Source organism: Procambarus clarkii, chromosome 91 (assembly GCF_040958095.1).
Source record: "Procambarus clarkii isolate CNS0578487 chromosome 91, FALCON_Pclarkii_2.0, whole genome shotgun sequence".
In the NCBI taxonomy this organism is placed as follows: domain Eukaryota; kingdom Metazoa; phylum Arthropoda; class Malacostraca; order Decapoda; family Cambaridae; genus Procambarus; species Procambarus clarkii.
The window spans coordinates 7,381,856-7,403,390 of NC_091240.1; the positions used below are offsets into that span (position 1 = coordinate 7,381,856).

The 21,535-nt window shown below is 45.7% G+C and overlaps 1 protein-coding gene across 1 annotated transcript; it reads right to left on the bottom strand.

The window, feature by feature from the left end:
* Positions 1 to 207: 207 nt before the first annotated feature.
* LOC123773858 (forkhead box protein B1-like) lies at positions 208 to 2,050 on the bottom strand. Its single transcript, XM_045767776.2, has one exon. It carries the CDS (start codon positions 1,894 to 1,896, stop codon positions 571 to 573), a length of 1,326 nt encoding a protein of 441 aa, XP_045623732.1. The 5' UTR covers positions 1,897 to 2,050; the 3' UTR covers positions 208 to 570.
* Between the last annotated feature and the right edge of the window lie 19,485 nt (positions 2,051 to 21,535).

Consider the following 21,535-nt stretch of genomic DNA (forward strand, 5'->3'; position numbering starts at 1 on the left):
ATATAAATAAATATATATATATATATATAATTACACATACATAAATGTATATTATCACACATGGATAAACTCACTGGAATTCTTCTATTCATCTTCCTTCAACGTCCAACGTCAGCGCAAAGTTATATATATATATATATATATATATATATATATATATATATATATATATATATATATATATATATATATATATATATATATATATAAGGTTTAATTTATCAATCACTGGTGAAGATGTCTCCTCCACGTTTATCAGTCCAGCGTGTCTCAGATCACCTGGAACCTCTCCAGACAAACAACACACTTCCTCTCACAGATGGTTGGCACGCGGGAATACAACAAGCCAAACACTTGCTTGTTAGAGTAGGATAGTTCCAGACTTCACGTGAGGAGGAGGGATTGGGGGGGGGGGATCCCGACAGAACCTCTTCATGGGGAAAGTAATTAACAGGAGCCACACGACCCGAGGCTCCCGGCCTGTGGACTAGAAGATCATGCGTGGAGTAGTGTGGGTGCCGTGTGGGGGAGGCTGCTGTGGGGGGCTGTGTCGCGGGTACACTGTCACCGTCAGATGGACCGGACGGACGGGGACGTGCGGAGGAAGAGTTCCTCTGAGGGCACCTGCTGGGGGCCCCCGGCTGGTGGCCCCCGTGGCCCTCTCTCCTGCGCTGGCAGCTTATGGGTGCTGGAGTGCGACGCAGCCCCCTCTGCTACCTCGGTCATTCTGGAGGGGATTCTGGTGTCTGCTGGAGTCTCTTCTGCGTCGTCGTCCTCCACGTGGATAGGCTCGTCGTCGTCGTCTTCGTCGTCAGATCTGAGGTCGTGGAGACGTGAGTCGTGGAGCGCCAGGGCAGCTGCTGGGGGCACCATGGGGCTCCTCAGCAGCTGCGTCGGAGGAGAGCAGCTGCCCAGGAGGCGGGAGACGGAGTAGTCGGAGGCCGTGGAGGCCAGGACTGCGGAGAGGGCGGCCGTGGAGGTCCGCGGCGCCACCGCCTGCGGCCGCAGCGGCAGGGAGGAGGTGAAGGGGTTGAGGACAGAGAGGGAGGCCAGAGTGAGATGCGACATGTGCACTGCGGCGGGTCTCACCAAGGGCGCCGCCCCTCCGCACGGCGCCAGCGACGCCGCCATGGCCGCAGCGGCGTACAGGTGATGCAGGGAGGGGGCGAGGTGAGGCGGGTGCGGCAGCATGTGCGGCAGCGGCGGGTAGGGCGAATACTGGGTGGTGGGCGGTAGCGTGGGCGGCGGGTGGGCAGGGATGGCGTCGGTGGGCGGGAAGGGCAGCGGGCGGTGCGTGAGGGAGGCGTGCGGCAGCGGGTGCGGCAGGAAGCCCATGGGCAGCGACACCGGCGGCATGGGCGGCAGGTGCTGCGGCAGCTTGGCGTCCGAGGCTGCCAGACTCTCCACGGTGAAGGGCTGTTTAGTCTGCTGCGGCAGGTGCTGCAGAGCCCCGGGTCCGCCCCCCAGCAGCGTCTCCCCCGAGCACCGTGAAGCCTCCAGACACCGCAGAGGATTGTTGATCTGCGCGAGGCCGGCCTCGAGGGCGTCCTTCTCGGGCTTGGGTATCTTGAACCTCTTCCTGCGGCGGAGGAAGCTGCCGTTCTCGAACATATTCATGGCGGACGGGTGTAGAGTCCAGTAGGCGCCCTTGCCGGGCCTGTCTGGCCGGCGGGGTATCTTGATGAAGCAGTCGTTGAAGGAGAGGTTGTGGCGCAGGGAGTTCTGCCAGCGCTGAGTGTTCTTGCGGTAGTAGGGGAAGTTGTCCATAATAAACTTGTAGATCTCTGCCAGCGTGCACATCTTCTCCGGGCTGTTCCAGATGGCCATGGCCGTCAGGGAGATGTACGAGTACGGCGGCTTCTGATCCCCGTAACTCTCGCGTGAAGGACGCGGCATAGTGGCTGTCTATATCACTTAAGCATCCGATCACAAAGACACCCTATTAGCACTGGAACAGTTCACTGAGCGCGGCACAGACGGGAGAGTGCCAGATTGAGTAAGCTCGACACCAGCGTTCACCATCACCCGGAGACGATCACTGAGGCGCTCAAGCAACACTTATTACATATAAGGCACCACACTTCACACCTTGGACTCCACCCATGTCCGCTGATTGGTCACTCACCAGCGAGGGGGCGGGGCTTCATAGGACAGTGGGCGGAGCTCCGCGCATTGCCAACCCTCCCGACGTCGTACGAATCCTCGCAACTTTGAACGTTAAAGTCTCTCTGATGTACATAGTTGAGCTACAATGAATAATGTTATGATATTCAAGGGACCTAAATTTATGTGGCCCCACCCTTGTAGATATAAAATGAGTTATGGCCATCCTTTTCATATCAAATTATTGTCGCAGACTTCGGACACGAGAACATTAAATCAAGAACGCTGATTGATTGTTAAAATATGACTCTAATCTGCTTCATAATCACCAGCTGCGGTTTGCATCGCTCTGTCTGTATTCGTTTACCCTCTAGGCATCAATAAGAGCCACTCGGCAGACACACAAACAAACAAACAACTCTTCTAAGACAATAATATCGCAAGGCAAGGTGTAAAAAAACGGAATATTCGCAGTGTTGCCATATATACAGACATTTCTTTTGCAAGCTGCAAAGCGAACATGGAATGAATATATCACGGGCGTTTTGGCCTTCTGCTTGCATATTCCTTCAATAATCAATTTACAGCGCTTTTTAAATATTTCACTGTACTGAGGAATATGTTCACAAACTCCTAAAAACAGTTGGGATTTCTATGTAATGATTAGTTTATATAACATTTTATTTCAGTATTATTCCAAACTTAAACAGGTGGGATACAGGTGTCTATAGCGAGTGTCTGTACAATTTGTACTATAAAAAAAAAACACAAAGTTTATGCAGTCAAATGTGGTACAGTGGGTTATAGGTTTCTTGTCTCTTAAATCATGAGAATTGATTTTCGTTCAAAAAAAAAATTCAAAAGTACATAAGTCAGTTTGAGTAAAGTATCCCATCCATATTTGGGAGTGGCATCTTCAGAACGAGCGGGAGAGAGAGAAAAAAACTTGTTCGATGCCCCTGAGAGTCCAGATCCAAGCAGCTTCCAGTTGCTCTCATAGTGCCCAAACTGGAAATAGCAACAACGCCCAGTTTTACTAGCCAGTGTCCCAAGAGGAAAAAAAAACGATGTTAAGTTCAAGTTCAAGTAAGTTTATTGAGACAACGCGATACATCTCAAAAGGATAGAGTTGCTCGTAGGCTATTTCTATCCTCCCATAGGTTATGTCTAGTTCTATTAGCCAATATCCCAATAGGAAATAGCTATATCTAGTGCTACTAGTCAGTGACCCAATAGGAAATAGCAATATCTAGTTCTACCAGCCTCAAAAATCAAAAAGGGGTTCCCATTACCATTCAACGATTCAAAATTAATATTTTGCCAACTTTTTCGTTCATCGGGTATTTTGGAAACAAAACCCCATTAGGAGTGCCGGCACGGTGGTCAAAGGGAGGGGGGAGGAAGATGGATTCGAATCTTGGGTTGTGGAGTCACATTCAGTGACCAAGTAGATGAAGTAGATGAGTTGTGGGAGAATGTGAGACGTTAGAGTATGTACTCACTTGGTAGTGCTTGCGGGGGTTTGACCTTCGGCTCTTTGGTCCCGCCTCTCAACTGTCAATCAATTGGTGTTCAGGTTCCTGAGCCTATTGGGCTCTATCATATCCACATTTGAAACTGTGTATGGAGTCAGCCTCCACCACATCACTGCCTAGTGCATTCCATATATTAACTACTCTGACACTGAAAAAAAGTTATTTGTAATGTCTCTGTGGCTCATTTGGGTTCTAAGTTTTCACCTGTGTCCGTTGCACCTGTGTGAGTCGTGGGAGGTTGTGAGTCGTGGGAGGTTGTGAGTCGTGGGAGGTTGTGAGTCATGGAAGGTTGTGAGTCGTGGGAGGATGTGAGTCGTGAGTGGATACGAGTCGTGGAAGGATACGAGTCATAGGAGGATACGAGTCATGGGAGGATACGAGTCGTAGGAGGATACGAGTCATGGGAGGATACGAGTCGTAGGAGGATACGAGTCATGGGAGGATACGGGTCGTAGGAGGATACAAGTCGTAGGAGGATACGAGTCGTGGGAGGATATGAGTTGTGGGAGGATACGAGTCGTGGGAGGATACGAGTCGTAGGAGGATACGAGTCGTAGGAGGATACGAGTCGTAGGAGGATACGAGTCATAGGAGGATACGAGTCGTGGGAGGATACGAGTCGTAGGAGGATACGAGTCGTAGGAGGATACGAGTCGTGGGAGGATACGAGTCGTGGGAGGATACGAGTCGTGGGAGGATACGAGTCGTAGGAGGATACGAGCCGTAGGAGGATACGAGTCGAAGGAGGATACGAGTCGTGAGAGGATACGTGGGAGGAACTGAATATAGAGGAAAAAAAGTTTTAAAATAAACAGAGGTGGGGGGGGGGAACCCCTAACTAATTGAATGCAAAGTCACAGAAAGAGCAGAACCATAAGCGCCAATTATTGTCGAATGAGGCCCCAAGGAGAGAGGAGGGGGAGCACGTGGGTCAAGCCCAATAGCCTACTAATTTACACAAATAATTTCTGTTGTAGGGGACAGAGAGCCTGTACTTAGGCTCATGGAGGTGTGGTAAGCCAACTACTGACCTTACCCGGGATGCAACCCACAGCAATTGCATTGCTTTCGGGTACCTGCTTAACTGCAAGGTGAAAGGAAGCATGCCCAAGCGTTTCTGTCCACTGCCTGGATTGTGAGACGAAAACGTAAGCCACTGTTCTATACGAAATAAGGTAATTATTAGGAGAAAGCACCAAGACTACGACTATATAGCACTTTGAAGGGATAGGAAGATAAGGATTTAGGATAGAACGGAGGATCTAACGGTCGGGGATTGAACGTCGACCTGCAGGAAGCGAGACCGTCGCTCTACCGTCCAGCCCAAGTGGTTGATAAATAGTGGCAGAGGCTTGGTGCTCTCTCCTGATAATTATCATACCTTCTATAGCGCAATGGTCTACGTTTTGGTCTCACAATCGAGGCATTTTTTGTTATGTTTACCGACGACGTAAGATAAACAGGAAATAAGACAGCAAGAAGGTGCAGGGCAACTTGGGAGTAATCTGACAAGTTGTTACTGGACTTAAACTCCAGCAAATGCAAGGCAATGAAAATGGGGTTTTGGAATCAAGAAGCTGAACACAAGGGACAAATTAACAGGTGAAAATCATCACAGTTGGTGAAAGACCAAACGAATCTACGGGCTCACCATAGCCCGTTTTACTTGGAACTTTTTGTTCCGAGTAGCGAATCTTTAACAACAACAACCAAAAGAATACCTAAGGCTCAGATTCACCAAGCATTTACACAACCGCTTACGAAACCTGTACATCTTTCCTATATAAGAGCAGGTTTGTTTACATTTATTAAACAGTTTACGAGATGAGAAACTTCACAACTCAAGGCTATTGTTGTTATAAACAACCTCGCAGTGCTTCGGGGCTCACAATGTTAGAAACAATTGGGAAAATCTATATAAACAAATGAAAAGTATTTAACTTGGAATAAACAAGACCCTTTCACGTATTGCAATGATCTTTGCCCAGTGTCAGAGGAGAGAAGTGGAATGGTTTAACTCAGAACTCGTGAATAAATTCACCAGTTAATTAAGAATGAGAGGCGAGGCCCAAGAGCTAAAGCTCACTTTCCAGAGACTTAGGTCAGCACCAATACATAAACATCAGGGGGTACACACACACACACACACACACACACACACACACACACACACACACACACACACACACACACACACACACACACACACACACATGGAGAAACTATAGGAATAACAGGACACTGGAGAGCAGAGAAAGATACCAGAATGCCAGCAATGAATATGTCAGGATGAGAAGAGAGGCAGAAAGACAATACGAAAATGACATCGCAAGCAAGGCAAAGACTCAGCCTAAATTGCTGCATAGCCACATCAGGAGAAAAACAACAGTAAAGGAACAGGTTATGAAATTAAGGTTAGGGGCAGAAGGATTCACTACCAACGACAAGGAAGTGTGTGAGGAACTGAATAAGAAATTCCAGGAGGTCTTCACCTTGGAGCAAGGAGAAATCCCAGAGATAAGAGAGGGAATAGCTAACCAGGAACCACTGGAAGAGTTTGAGATTACCAGCGGGGAAGTAAGGAAGTGTTTACTAGAATTGGATGTGACAAAGGCTATAGGTCCAGATGGAATCTCCCCTTGGATACTAAAGGAAGGAGCAGAAGAACTGTGCCTCCCGCTCTCCATGGTGTATAACAAATCACTGGCAACAGGGGAACTGCCAGAAATTTGGAAAGCAGCTAACGTAGTCCCGATATACAAGAAAGGGGATAGACAGGAGGCACTGAATTACAGACCAGTGTCCCTAACCTGCATACCATGCAAGTTGATGGAGAAGATTGTGCGAAGAAAGCTAGTGGAACATCTGGAGCGAAAGAACTTTGTAACACAGCATCAACATGGATTCAGGGATGGCAGGTCCTGCCTCACAGGGTTACTTGAATTCTACGACCAGGCAACAAAAATAAGGCAAGAAAGAGAAGGGTGGGCAGACTGCATATTTTTGGATTGTCAGAAAGCCTTTGACACAGTGCCACACAAGAGGCTAGTGAAAAAACTGGAGATGCAGGCTGGAGTGAAAGGGAAGGTACTCCGTTGGATACAGGAGTACCTAAGTAACAGGAGACAACGAGTCAGTGTGAGACGTTACGAGTGGAGTACCGCAGGGGTCAGTCCTTGGACCTATACTGTTTCTGATATATGTAAATGATCTTCCAGAGGGTATAGAATCGTTTCTCTCAATGTTTGCCGATGATGCAAAAATTATGAGGAGGATTGAAACTGAGGACGATAGTAGGAGGCTACAAGATGACCTAGACAGACTGAGTGAATGGTCCAACAAATGGCTGTTGAAGTTCAACTCGAGTAAATGCAAAGTAATGAAACTAGGTGGTGGAAATAGGAGGCCAAACACAGGATACAGAATAGGAGATGAAGTACTTAATGAAACGAACAGAGAGAAAGATCTAGGAGTTGATATCACACCAAACCTGTCTCCTGAAGCCCACATAAAAAGAATAACGTCTGCGGCATATGCGAGGCTGGCTAACATCAGAACAGCGTTCAGGAACCTGTGTAAGGAATCATTCAGAATCTTGTACACCACATATGTAAGACCAATCCTGGAGTATGCGGCCCCAGCATGGAGCCCGTACCTTGTCAAGCACAAGACGAAGCTGGAAAAAGTCCAAAGGTATGCCACTAGACTAGTCCCAGAACTAAGAGGCATGAGTTACGAGGAAAGGCTGCGGGAAATGCACCTTACGACACTGGAAGACAGAAGAGTAAGGGGAGACATGATCACAACCTACAAAATCCTCAGAGGAATCGACCGGGTAAACAAGGATAAACTATTCAACACTGGTGGGACGCGAACAAGGGGACACAGGTGGAAACTGAGTACTCACATGAGCCACAGAGACGTTAGAAGGAACTTTTTTAGTGTCAGAGTAGTTAACGGATGGAATGCATTAGGCAGTGATGTGGTGGAGGCTGACTCCATACACAGTTTTAAATGTAGATATGATAGAGCCCAGTAGGCTCAGGAATCTGTACACCAGTTGATTGACAGTTGAGAGGCGGGACCAAAGAGCCAAAGCTCAACCCCTGCAAGCACAAATAGGTGAGTACAAATAGGTGAGTACACACACATCAGAACTGCCCTCAGAAACCTATGTAAGGAATCATTCAGAACCTTGTACACCACATATGTAAGACCAATCCTGGAGTATGCGGCCCCAGCATGGAGCCCGTATCTTGTCAAGCAAAAGGCGAAGCTGGAAAAAGTTCTGAGGTATGCCACTAGGCTAATCCCAGAACTAAGAGGCATGACTTATGAGGAAAGGCTGCAAGAAATGCGCCTCACGTCGCTGAAAGACAGAAGAGCTCGGGAAGACATGATCACCACATTCAAAATCCTCAGGGGAATTGACAGGGTAGACAAGGATGGATTATTTAACACGGGTGGCACACGCACAAGGGAACACAGGTGGAAGCTGCGTACTCAAATGAACCACATAGACGTTAGAAAGAACTTTTTTCAGTGTCAGAGTAGTTAGTAAATGGAATGCATTAGGCAGTGATGTGGTGGAGGCTGACTCCATACTCAGTTTTAAATGTAGATATGATAGAGCCCAGTAGGCTCAGGAATATGTACATCAGTTGATTGACGGTGAGAGGCGGGACCAAAGAGCTCAAGCACAACTAGGTGAGTACACACACACACGAAAATTCCTTTTGCTTCATATTTAAGCACTCATTAAATATAATACTTAAAAGGTCATCAACGAAGAGATGTTACTATTATGGTCCCAATCAGTATTTTGTTAATTGATCGCCTTGTCACACAGTTCTCTCTCTCTCTCTCTCTCTCTCTCTCTCTCTCTCTCTCTCTCTCTCATCCACACAACTCATTCCTCTCCCTTTACCTCACCTCCCCCTACCTCTCTCCCTCCCTACTCTCCCAGGATGCACCACGACGATCCAAACACCTTTTGTAGAAGGTGATAAATTTGGTGAATTCCGCCATGAGCGCCAGACAGAGCCTCGACCCCTCCAAACCACACCCAACAACTACCCTCAAACCTCCAGTATTGAAATAGCATTGGTCATGGCTGGTCGCCTGTTGGTTCTGGGTGTGTGTGTGTGTGTGTGTGTGTGTGTGTGTGTGTGTGTGTGTGTGTGTGTGTGTGTGTGTGTGTGTGTGTGTGTGTGTGTGTGTGTCCGTCCAGAACCCCCGGTTCTACCAGCTCTGTGACTTGTCTACGCTTCAAGTTTCTCTCCATATATCCCCCTGCTTTTACCCTCTGCTTTACGCTGAACCTTTTCTATGGGCCTTATGTCTCCATCGGGAATCTTTTATGTCGTTAACATGTTTCCTTGATTCCGTCTCTCGCTCTATTAATCAATGGGTACAATATATCTCTCTGGAATATTTTAGTAAGTTTTCTTTCCTGTTTCTTTCGATAGTTGGTCCACGCTGCAGCCGCCAATGTTGCTGTTACTAATTACAGCACTATTAAGCTGTTAGCGAAGCCTATAATTTTCTATTATTTCTAATGTTGCCGCTTTTGAGACTGGTGCTGTTATATATATATGAAAGTTATTCTGGTGCTGTTATATATATATGAAAGTTATTCTGGTGCTGTTATATATTTATAAAAGTTATTCTGGTGCTGTTATATACTTATGGAAGTTATTCTGGTGCTGTTATATATTTATAAAAGTTATTCTGGTGCTGTTATATACCTATGAAAGTTATTCTGGTGCTGTTATATACCTATGAAAGTTATTCTGGTGCTGTTATATACCTATGAAAGTTATTCTGGTGCTGTTATATACCTATGAAAGTTATTCTGGTGCTGTTATATACCTATGAAAGTTATTCTGGTGCTGTTATATACCTATGAAAGTTATTCTGGTGCTGTTATATACCTATGAAAGTTATTCTGGTGCTGTTATATACCTATGAAAGTTATTCTGGTGCTGTTATATACTTATAAAACTTATTCTGATGCTGCTTCCGTTTCAACTAAGAATTCTGAAGCGACTGTTGCTGAAACTGCAAACATTGCTACTGTTATTAATATATGTATTGCTAGTCCTTGTTGACGAGCGAGTGCTCTTATGGCGTTATCCTGTTGATAACGGGACTGTTGCTGACGTTGTAAACAGTCTTGGTAATGGCGGTTCTGTTCTGTCACTGTTTGTTCGAATTGTAAAATATTACACGCTGCTACTAACGCCGGTGCTCTATACTGTTGATGTTATTAAAGGTTCTGTTGATCACTGTTTGTCATCTCTTTAATGCTCGACTTCCAACCGTTGAATGTTCTGTTGGTTCTGTTGACTGCTGATGTTTTTAATGGCGTGATTAACGGCACCACACTGTTGTTGCTGTTATCGATTAGACGGTTTGCTCTTGTCATATACATATATTGTTGCTGTTGTCGAACGCAAGGGGGGAGGGGTTGCCGTTGTTTGCTACCGTTGCCGTTGCTCGCTACCGTTGCCACAGACATCCGCTACCCAAACGGAGAGGAGCACGACCAATGGGATGGGTAACTGCCACCACCTATGGCTCCCTCTCTCCCATTACACGCTGGGGAAACCCATTAGCTACGCCCCTTCTTCCTTTTCCACCCCCCCCCCCCCCTCTCTCTCTCTCTCTCTCTCTCCCCACTTTATTCCATCTCTCATCTCCCCCTCCATCCCTCTCCCCCTGTTGTACGAACTTTCTATTCCCGCTGTTGGCTACTACTGTTCGATTCAAGTGACCCCTATTTCCCTATTTCCTATACACATGTATACACATAATACCCTATTTTCATACACACGTATACACGCTGGAAGAGAAGGGGGGGGGAGTGTATGAGGAGGAAGCGCCAAGCCATTAAGACTATATAACAATGCAAGCCCATTTGTTCTTTAATAAGCCTAGAAACACCCATTTTTAAGGATAAGGGATTCGAACCTGGATATTGGTCGAGGCAATTGCGGTCGGTTGTGTCCTCCCGGCAACCAGATGTTCCCCCAGTGTTCTCCTCCCTGGTGTTGGGCTTTCGACACGCCAGGGACAGTACTGTGGCTGTCCACACACACACACACACACACACACACACACACACACACACACACACACACACACACACACACACATACACACACACACACACACATACATACACACACACACACACATACATACACACACACACACACAGTACAAACACACACACACACGCACACACACACACACACAGTACAAACACACACACACACGCACGCACACACACACAGTACACACACAGTACACACACACACACACACACAGTACACACACAAAGTACACACACGAACGAAGAGCCGAAGCTCAACCCTCGCAAGCACAACTAGGTGAGTACACACACACACACACACACACACGCAAAGAGCCAAAGCTCAACCCCCGCAAGCACAATTAGGTGAGTACACACACACACACACACACACAAAGCCTTTCCCAAATCAGGCCTAAACTAGATATTAAAATAAATTATAATCTTTAAAGTTAAAAAAAAACTTTATTTTTCATTAGGAGTGATAATTTTTTTCGTTTTAAAAGTGATAAATTACGACATATTACAGAGTGAAAATGAATGTATAATTATTTATACATATATAAGACACTTGGTGCCTGAGGTCAAAGTGCTGCAAGTATTTTGAAGGAGTTGGGGTCCAAGCTAATTGAAACAACTAGAGACCCTAGAGCCGCCAGTGTTCTCTTTCAGCTCCTTAGTGTGGCGATCCAGAGAGGAAATGCTCACTACATCCATGATTCCTGCCCGCCATCTGAGGAACTAGAGGAGCTCTACAACTTGTGACAAGTAGCCTTGTACCCTGCATGTAACCAATGTTGTATCCCTTTTTATGTAATAAAATTTTAAAATAAAGTTAGATATATATACACACAAAAAAGAATAGGGGTGGTAGGAGAAGAAAATATCAAAGTGTTCAGTGAGGATCCACAAGGTCTTCCCTGAGTACTCTTTATTTTCTTCTCCGAGGCTATGGGTCCCTACACTTGCACCAGAGGTGGTACCCCTTTTAAGTTTATATAAGAATAAATATAATTAAAATATTAGGCATATGAATGAGTTGTCTATGGCATGTTGAATTGCCCAAACCCACCTAGAACGTATTCAACCCTACCCAGAGATACTCACTATGGTACCCAATTCAACCCAAACCCACTCACTAAGGTACCCAACCTACCCAAAGTCACTCACTAAGGTACCCAACCCTACCCAAACCCACTCACTAAGGAACCCAACCCTACCCAAACCCACTCACTAAGGAACCCAACCCTACCCAAACCCACTCGCTAAGGAACCCCAACCCTACCCAAACCCACTCACTAAGCTACCCAACCCTACCCAAAGTCACTCACTAAGCTACCCAGCCCTACCCAAACCCACTCACTAAGCTACCCATCCCTACCCAAACCCACTCACTAAGCTACCCAACCCTACCCAAACCCACTCACTAAGCTACCCAACCCTACCCAAACCCACTCACTAAGCTACCCAGCCCTACCCAAACCCACTCACTAAGCTACCCAGCCCTACCCAAATCCACTCACTAAGCTACCCAGCCCTACCCAAATCCACTCACTAAGCTACCCAACCCTACCCAAACCCACTCACTAAGCTACCCAGCCCTACCCAAACCCACTCACTAAGCTACCCATCCCTACCCAAACCCACTCGCTGAAGAACCCAACATTAACCAAACTCACTCGCACGAGATTATCTTGAGGTTATCTTGAGTTGATTTCGGGGCTTTGCTTTTAGTGTCCCCGCGGCCCGGTCCTCGACCAGGCCTCCACCCCCAGGAAGCAGCCCGTAACAGCTGACTAACTCCCAGGTTCCTATTTACTGCTAGGTAACAGGGGCATAGGGTGAAAGAAACTCTGCCCATCGTTTCTCGCTGGCGCCTGGGATCGAACCCAGGATCACAAGTCCAGTGTGCTGTCCACTCGGCCGACCAGCTCCCTTAAGCACTCAAAAAAAAAAAAACCATGGAAGCAAAGAGTAGTAGCCTCAGCCCAGAGCTTCAGACGCAGGAGTGACAGGAAGCCAGATTGACAAAGGTACTCACGAGAGCCACTTACACCTGCAGGAGGCGTTTGGGCCTCCCCACACGACCATGATGAAGAAAAAAAGACTTGGGTAAATATGGGTTTAGAAACTGGGTTGTTGATTTATGCAACAAATCAGCGGGTAACATGATAGACGTGGGTTATCTTGTGGTTATCTTGAGATGATTTCGGGGCTTTAGCGTCCCCGGGGCCCGGTCCTCGACCAGACCTTAGTTTTGTTACACATCCCCTAGGATGTAGCCCGTAGCAGCTGTCTAACTCCCAGATACCTATTTACTGCTAAGTAACAGGGGCATCAGGGTGAAAGAAACATTTTGCCCATTTGTCTCCGCCTCCACCGGGGATCGAACCCGGAACCTCAGGACTACGAATGCAAAGCGCTGTCCACCCAGCTGTCAGGCGCTGGGTTGTTTCAAGCCTAGGTTATATATATATATATATATATATATATATATATATATATATATATATATATATATATATATATATATATATATATATATATATATATTCGAACCCTAGCCAGCACAGAAGCCTTCCAGCAACTGGCATAACAGGTACGCCTTACGCCTTTAACCCACTGCACCACGCTCAGACCCTTAAAAGAGATGGTAATTTTGGAGTATTTATACACACCAAAGATGACCACCTCCCAAGGGCAACTAGAGCAAGTGAGGGGTCATTTTTACGTTTTTCATCAAGTCCCTGTTAATATGGGAGAACTCTGCGTCTATGCTTGATGCACAACTTGCCTAAATGCGCAAGTGAAGATATACAACTTTAGAACACTTTCCCACCAGAAGACTCGAACCCTGTTGATTGCTGGTGTTGACTTTTTGATGTGTAGTGCCTCGCTGATGTCGAGTTTCCTTCTATCGCTGTATTTATCGATGATTTCTGTGTTGCTTGTTAAGATTTCTCTGGTGATGGTCTGGTTGTGAGAAGAGATTATATGTTCCTTCATGGAGCCCTGTTCCCGGAGATAGATTAACAATGCATAAACAAAAGGGCTCCATCAAGGAACATATAATGTTAACTACCCTAACATTTGTGTTTGGGTAGTTAATATCCCCCTAACACACACACACACAAATAACTATTTGTGCGTGTGTGTGTGTGCACACAATGAATTCGCGTGTCAAACATCACCAAGCACACACACACACACACACACACACACACACACACACACACACACACACACACACACACACACACACACAATTAAGACAAACAGCGCCCCTAGAGAAAATTAGGACAACTAGAGAAGACCAAATGGACATTAAACCCTAATCACCCTTACCCACGAGCGGGGGTGGGGGGGGGGGGGGTGGCCCCCCTCGCATGCCAGCGACCACTCACTTCCTAATCACCGGTGATCAAAGGGGGTAAACGATTTTTAACCTGCAAAGGGGGTATTGAGCAATCAAATATAGAGGATCGACTTGGGAACACGACAAAGTGCGCTGACCAACGAGCCATCATGTTGTATATACATGTGGCTCTTAAACCCCGGACACCTGAACTTGCGGAAATATCGTATATATATATATATATATATATATATATATATATATATATATATATATATATATATATATATCATCCTAGTTAACACCAGGATGATAGTAAACACCAGCATGATAGTAAAAAACAGCATGATAGTAAACACCAGGATGATAGTAAACACTAGGATGATAGTAAACACTAAGATGATAGTAAACACTAGGATGATAGTAAACACTAGGATGATAGTAAACACCAGTATGATAGTAAACACTAGGATGATAGTAAACACTAAGATGATAGTAAACACTAGGATGATAGTAAACACTAGGATGATAGTAAACACCAGTATGATAGTAAACACTAGGATGATAGTAAACACTAGGATGATAGTAAACACTAGGATGATAGTAAACACTAAGATGATAGTAAACACCAGGATGATAGTAAACACCAGGATGATAGTAAACACTAGCATGATAGTAAACACTTGGATGATAGTAAGCACCAGGATGATAGTAAGCACCAGGATGATAGTAAGCACCAGGATGATAGTAAGCACCAGGGTGATAGTAAGCACCAGGATGATAGTAAACACTAGGATGATAGTAAACACTAGGATGATAGTAAACACTAGGATGATAGTAAAAACAAGCATGATAGTAAACACCAGGATGATAGTAAACACCAGGATGATAGTAAACACCAGGATGATAGTAAACACTAGCATGATAGTAAACACTAGGATGATAGTAAGCACCAGGATGATAGTAAATACCAGCATGATAGTAAGCACCAGGATAATAGTAAACACTAGGATGATAATAAACACTAGGATGATAGTAAACACTAGCATGATAGTAAACACCAGGATGATAGTAAACACCAGGATGATAAACACCAGCATGATAGTAAACACTAGGATGATAGTAAACACCAGGATGATAGTAAACAGTAGCATGATAGTATACAACAGGATGATAGTAAACACCAGGATGATAGTAAGCACTAGGATGATGGTAAACACTAGGATGATAGCATACACTAGGATGATAGTAAACAGTAGCATGATAGTATACAACAGGATGATATTAAACACCAGGATGATAGTAAACACCAGCATTATAGTATACAACAGCATGATAGTAAATACCAGCATGATAGTATACAACAGGATGATAGTAAACACCAGCATGATAGTAAACACCAGCATGATAGTAAACACCAGCATGATAGTATACAACAGCATGATAGGCACGTCATAGAATTAGCACTTAGGAAATTACAACAGACTAGGAGGAAGGATATGAAGGGCTTGAGAACAGTGTTCTCGTCCGACCGTTAATTAGGCTGACCGTCCACTAGGCCTATTGGAGAGCGGACGCCGACCTTGCAAGAAGCGAGTCTGCTGCTGTACCGGTCAGTACAGGTCAATACACTCAGCGTTGTGATTGACAATAGATGGATTATGAGAAGTTGCATGTGGCGAAAAGCAAATTCAACTAAATCAAATTGAAGGTCTTGGTGTATCGAGCTCACCCCAGCACGCAAGGCAGCCAACAATGATTCCTCAACACTGCACATCATTCAGACGAATACAATTCTCCCCCAAAAATACACAATAAACACACCACTAATCAGAGACAAGAATGATAAAAAACAGACAAGTAAATATAACAAAATCGACAATGACACACACACCAAAAAAAGTGACACACACAACAAAAGTGTACGGGAGTGAAGGTGGTCTCAACAGAGCAGACGAGCACGCTATAGCAAGACGGCTCTGGTACCGCAGCGCACAATAGACCCCATCAACACAGGAGGGCGCCGACATCTACCTGCGACCTCGGAGTCTCATTCATACAATCAAGTGGTCATTGTTTGGTTCCTTTGTTCCCCCCTCGAACCCGGGTCGGCTATACGCCCCAGCTGAGGATTCAATTTGAGTGTCGCAACCTACTGGGAGACATTATGGGTAATTTTATAGTCTGTCTCCCTCCTGGGATGCTCAAAGAGACCTGTCGGCAGGTCTGGAGCCAATCACAGGACAGGAGCGGTTTCTTGTCGTTTTCTATGTGTAGTAGTTCACCACTTTGTTCACTTAAGCCATTCTTAAGTAAAGTATTCGGCGTTACTTTTTTGCAATTATTTGCAACTCTAACCCAAAAGAAAATCTCTGATATGTGTCTCATCTATGATCCTAGCTTTGAACATTGCTTGTTTGTCTACTTTAGTCCAAAATGAGCTTTTCAATATGTCCATATTTGCACATATTTTTAAGTCCAAAATGAGCTTTTTAATATGTCCATATATGAAAAAAACGTAACAATGGGTAAGTCTCGTATATATGTAATTAATTCCCACGTGTGTCCTTGTACCCGTGAACCACCTATTAGAAATAACCATGTTGCCCGGTACTTAAAGTTAGACAAATACATACAGGACCACAGGCGGGACCGAAGAGCCGCAGCATAACCCCCGGGAACCACGACTAGTGATCACACACACACACTTACTTACACATAAAGCATAATTGCATTATGAAACATTGTTTTAACTTTAACTTTAATTAACTTAACTTTTAATTAATTAACTTTTAATTTTAGCACAATTACACGTGGAACATCAGAGTTCTTTGTGTACAACCCAGAGTACTGTCGTCAGGTCTCCAACACCCGTCGACACGAGAGGCAGACAGAGACAGACAGATAAATGGACCCTCGGTATTACCAATTATAGGATGAAGGGAGATTAAAAGTGCGCGCGCGTGCGAGCGTGCATACGTGCTCGTGGTTCGTGGGTGCGTGTGGCAAGGAATGCGTTGAGTAGACTCTAGCTACAGTTGCGGTTGATACAGACCAGGACCACTCCTGCTTCCTGCCGAAGTCTCTTGTTTGAACACTACAACTCTTACTTGGCTTCCAAGACTCTTATTATAGTGACCCACGCCGACCCTATCTTCATACCCAACACCATCATACCCACCGTGAAATTCGTAAGCGAGGAATGTCCTTAATAGGGGCTGCTAGCAAGGGCTACCCATAGCCAGGACACGCAGGAAGACAGTCCTACAGTGAGGACCTCCTTCAGTGAGGAGGACCTCCTTCAGTGAGGAGGACCACCTTCAGTAAGTGAGACCTCCTTCAGTGAGGACCTCCTTCAGTGACACCTGCTAGCACCCGCTTATTAGGATTGAGTCTATTGTAGCGACCAGCAGCAGCCCTCAATTGTCCCGTGGCGTCTCCCGCTGTCAGCCCGAAGGACCACAGGGCGCGCTGGGGTAATCTTATCTCCAGAAGCAAGGCAACGGAGGAGGTCTAGGAGGCGGTGGAAGAGCAGTAAGTGAGGAGCAGGAGGAGGAAGAGAAGGAGGAGGAGGATGAGGAAGAGAAGAAGCAGGAGGAGGAGGAGGAGAGGAGGAGCGGCACAGAAAAAACGGTGTTTCTGAAGGAACAAGAACGATACTTGTAGCACTAGTAGATAATACAAGGGTCGATGGAGCACAACAGCAGCAGTAGCCGTAGAGACAGTGCATGGCGCCAGCAGTCCCGCAGCAGCAGCAGCAGGAGCAGTAGCCGTAGAGACAGTGCATGGCGCCAGCAGTCCCGTAGCAGCAGCAGCAGCAGATAGATGAGCAGGGGTAGATTGATTTGATTGATTGATTAAGATTAAGCATACCAGGAACGCTATTCATGCACGGGCACGGGCATTCATGCACGGGCATGAATAGCCCGTAAGTGGTAGATTTTTATTTTTTTATTTTTTTAGTGAATGTATACTATATGCTGAGGTCGCATTTAAATCGTCAGGCTGCTATCGCGGGGGAGGATACTGGTTGACAGTCTTGATGAGGGTCTCCAGCTGCTGGACACTTTTCATTACCAGAAGAGTGGCAGTGTTGACGGCTTCAGGGTGGTTACTGCAAGATTCAGGGACTCTTAAAGCTCTTCTAAGGTCGTTGGTTGCTTCACATTCCAGGAGATAGTGAAGTAGAGGCTTTTCTGTGATAGTTTGGCAGATGATGCATTCACTTTGTCGGGGTTCACCAATCTCCCAGTTGCATCTGTAACCTAGACGTAGTCTATATAACCTAACTGCTATTTCCCTGTGGATTCCTTTTGGGATATTTAACCTTTCTAACTTGGTGGCCTGAAGATACCATATTGCAGAGGGCGAACCTTCAGCTATTCTCTGGTGTAGGTCGGCTGTGTTGAGGTGTGAGAGGTTTTCGGTAATGTTCCTTAGGCTAGTTTGGAGTGTTTTATGTATCACTGGATGACGAGGTGCCAGTTTAGCAATTTCATCGGCAGGGGTAGATGCAGATAGAGTGAGAAAATTTATACTAGAAAAAGCAGAGATGTGAAGAGAAATCAGCTATTATTTTCTCTCCAGCTCTCAGCAGAGCTGGAGAGAAGATAGAGAGAGTTCTCTACCTTGTTTTTTCTTCCCCTTTCACTATCCTCTCTCCCTTCTCACTCGCCCCCTCGCCTCTCTCCCCCTTACCTCACCTCCCTCCCTCCCACCTGCCATTCCCTTAGGGAACACAAAAGACAGTTGCACCATGGACAGGAGTCTCTGAGAGGCCCCACCGGGGGCCACCGCCGCCCCTCGCACCATAATCACTGGACTCTTGTCATTACTCGGACTCCCCGCCTCAGCCCGGCCCAGATAAGGTGACCTACCCGCTGTAGCGGCCGGTCTGCCCGCTTATGTGCACTGTTGTGGCTGTAGTTCTCTCTCTCTACTCACTGGTTGCTCTCTGGGGAGGGCGGAACTGGTTGGGGAGGGGAGAAGATTGGAGGATTGGGTATATGTTGATAATTACCTAAGTGTAATTACCTAAGTGTAGTTACAGGATGAGAGCTACGCTCGTGGTGTCCCGTCTTCCCAGCACTCTTTGTCATATAACATGTGTGAGTGTGTGTGTGTGTGTACTTACCCAATTTACCTAACTGTCTAACTGTGCTTGCGGGGGGTTGAGCTCTGGCTCTTTGGTCCCGCCTCTCAACCATCAATCAACTAATGTACAGGTTCCTGAGCCTACTGGGCTCTATCATATCTACATTTAAAGCTGTGTATGGAGTCAGCCTCCACCACATCACTTCCTAATGCATTCTATTTGTCTACTACTCTGACACTCCAGAGATAAAAGGAACACATCTTGAAATTAGAAACGACATAGGCTATAGGACCAGACGAAACTTCATCGTGGTTACTAAAGAAAGAACTGAAGCTCTAATTGGTCACTAACTACGATATACAAGTCTCCGGAAAAGGGGAGAACTACCAGACAGCTGGTAGAGAGCAAAACTATGCCGTTATACAAAAAAAACAGGAGTTGACATATTAAAATCCAGTGGCTCCTACATGAACACCAATATGAGGTTAAGGGATAGACTATCCTGGCTCTCAAGCGGGATATAATGGTACAGCCAGGCTAATATAAAACGCATTAGGTAAGGATAAGTACAATGAATATTTTTGAATTCTGAGAAAGCCTTCGACACATCTCCACACAAGACTATTGCATCGACTATTGAATCGACTTCAGAATAGTCCAGGACGGACCGAAACGTCGTCGTCCCTTCACCTTCTAGTGCGTGGTCTGGTCAACATTTATTTATTTATTTATTTATTTATTTATTTACAAGAAGGTACATTGGGTTTGTGAGGTTAGGTTAGGTTAGGTTACATCCGCGCTATGTGGGGAGGATTTACTGGGCGCAATTCCTTAACTGTAGCCTCTCTTTAACGCAACAGTAAAATGTGTACTTGGATGAAAAAACGATTCTTCGCGGCAGGGGATCGTATTCCAGGGACCTGCCCGAAACGCTACGCGTACTGGTGGCTGTACAAGAATGTAACAACTCTTGTATATATATATATAAAATAAATATAAATAAATAAGTTATCCATTTAAAACTGGTTGCCAAAGAAAATGGACGTTTACTAGCATTTAAGAAAACGCAGCTTTTTGAATGACTAACTAATTTAAGCGTAACTCAACTGATATTTCCTGTTCAACTTCTTTTTACTCGTTTTGTCAGGGACACAAAGCCTGTGTGTGTGTGTGTGTGTGTGTGTGTGTGTGTGTGTGTGTGTGTGTGTGTGTGTGTGTGTGTGTGTGTGTGTGTGTGTGTGTGTGCGCGCGCGTGTGTGTACTCACCTAGTTGTACTCACCTAGTTGTGTTTGCGGGGGTTGAGCTCTGGCTCTTTGGTCCCGCCTCTCAACCGTCAATCAACAGGTGTACAGATTCCTGAGCCTATCGGGCTCTGTCATATCTACACTTGAAACTGTGTATGGAGTCAGCCTCCACCACATCACTTCCTAATGCATTCCATTTGTCAACCACTCTGACACTAAAAAAGTTCTTTCTAATATCTCTGTGGCTCATTTGGGCACTCAGTTTCCACCTGTGTCCCCTAGTACGTGTGCCCCTTGTGTTAAATAGACTGTCTTTATCTACCCTATCAATCCCCTTCAGAATCTTGAATGTGGTGATCATGTCCCCCCTAACTCTTCTGTCTTCCAGCGAAGTGAGGTTTAATTCCCGTAGTCTCTCCTCGTAGCTCATACCTCTCAGCTCGGGTACTAGTCTGGTGGCAAACCTTTGAACCTTTTCCAGTTTAGTCTTATCCTTGACTAGATATGGACTCCATGCTGGGGCTGCATACTCCAGGATTGGCCTGACATATGTGGTATACAAAGTTCTGAATGATTCTTTACACAAGTTTCTGAATGCCGTTCGTATGTTGGCCAGCCTGGCATATGCCGCTGATGTTATCCGCTTGATATGTGCTGCAGGAGACAGGTCTGGCGTGATATCAACCCCCAAGTCTTTTTCCTTCTCTGACTCCTGAAGAATTTCCTCTCCCAGATGATACCTTGTATCTGGCCTCCTGCTCCCTACACCTATCTTCATTACATTACATTTGGTTGGGTTAAACCAAATGGGTTTAGGTTTAACCCATTTTTTTTAACCCATTTTTTTAACCCATTACATTACATTAGGTTGGGTTTGGTTTGGGTGTGTGTGCGTGAGTGTGTGTGTGTGCGCGTGTCAGTGTGTATAAATAAGGATTGCATCGAGGTCGAACTATTGACCCTCTCCAGAATTCATTGCACAATAGTTCTTTAACTCCCTGTTATACCTAATTACTGCTAAGCGAACGCAGGCATCAGGTGAAAGGAAAACATGCTCAACCGTTTCTGTCCTGCCTGGGCCCCTTCGGTTGCGAGCCGAGGACGTA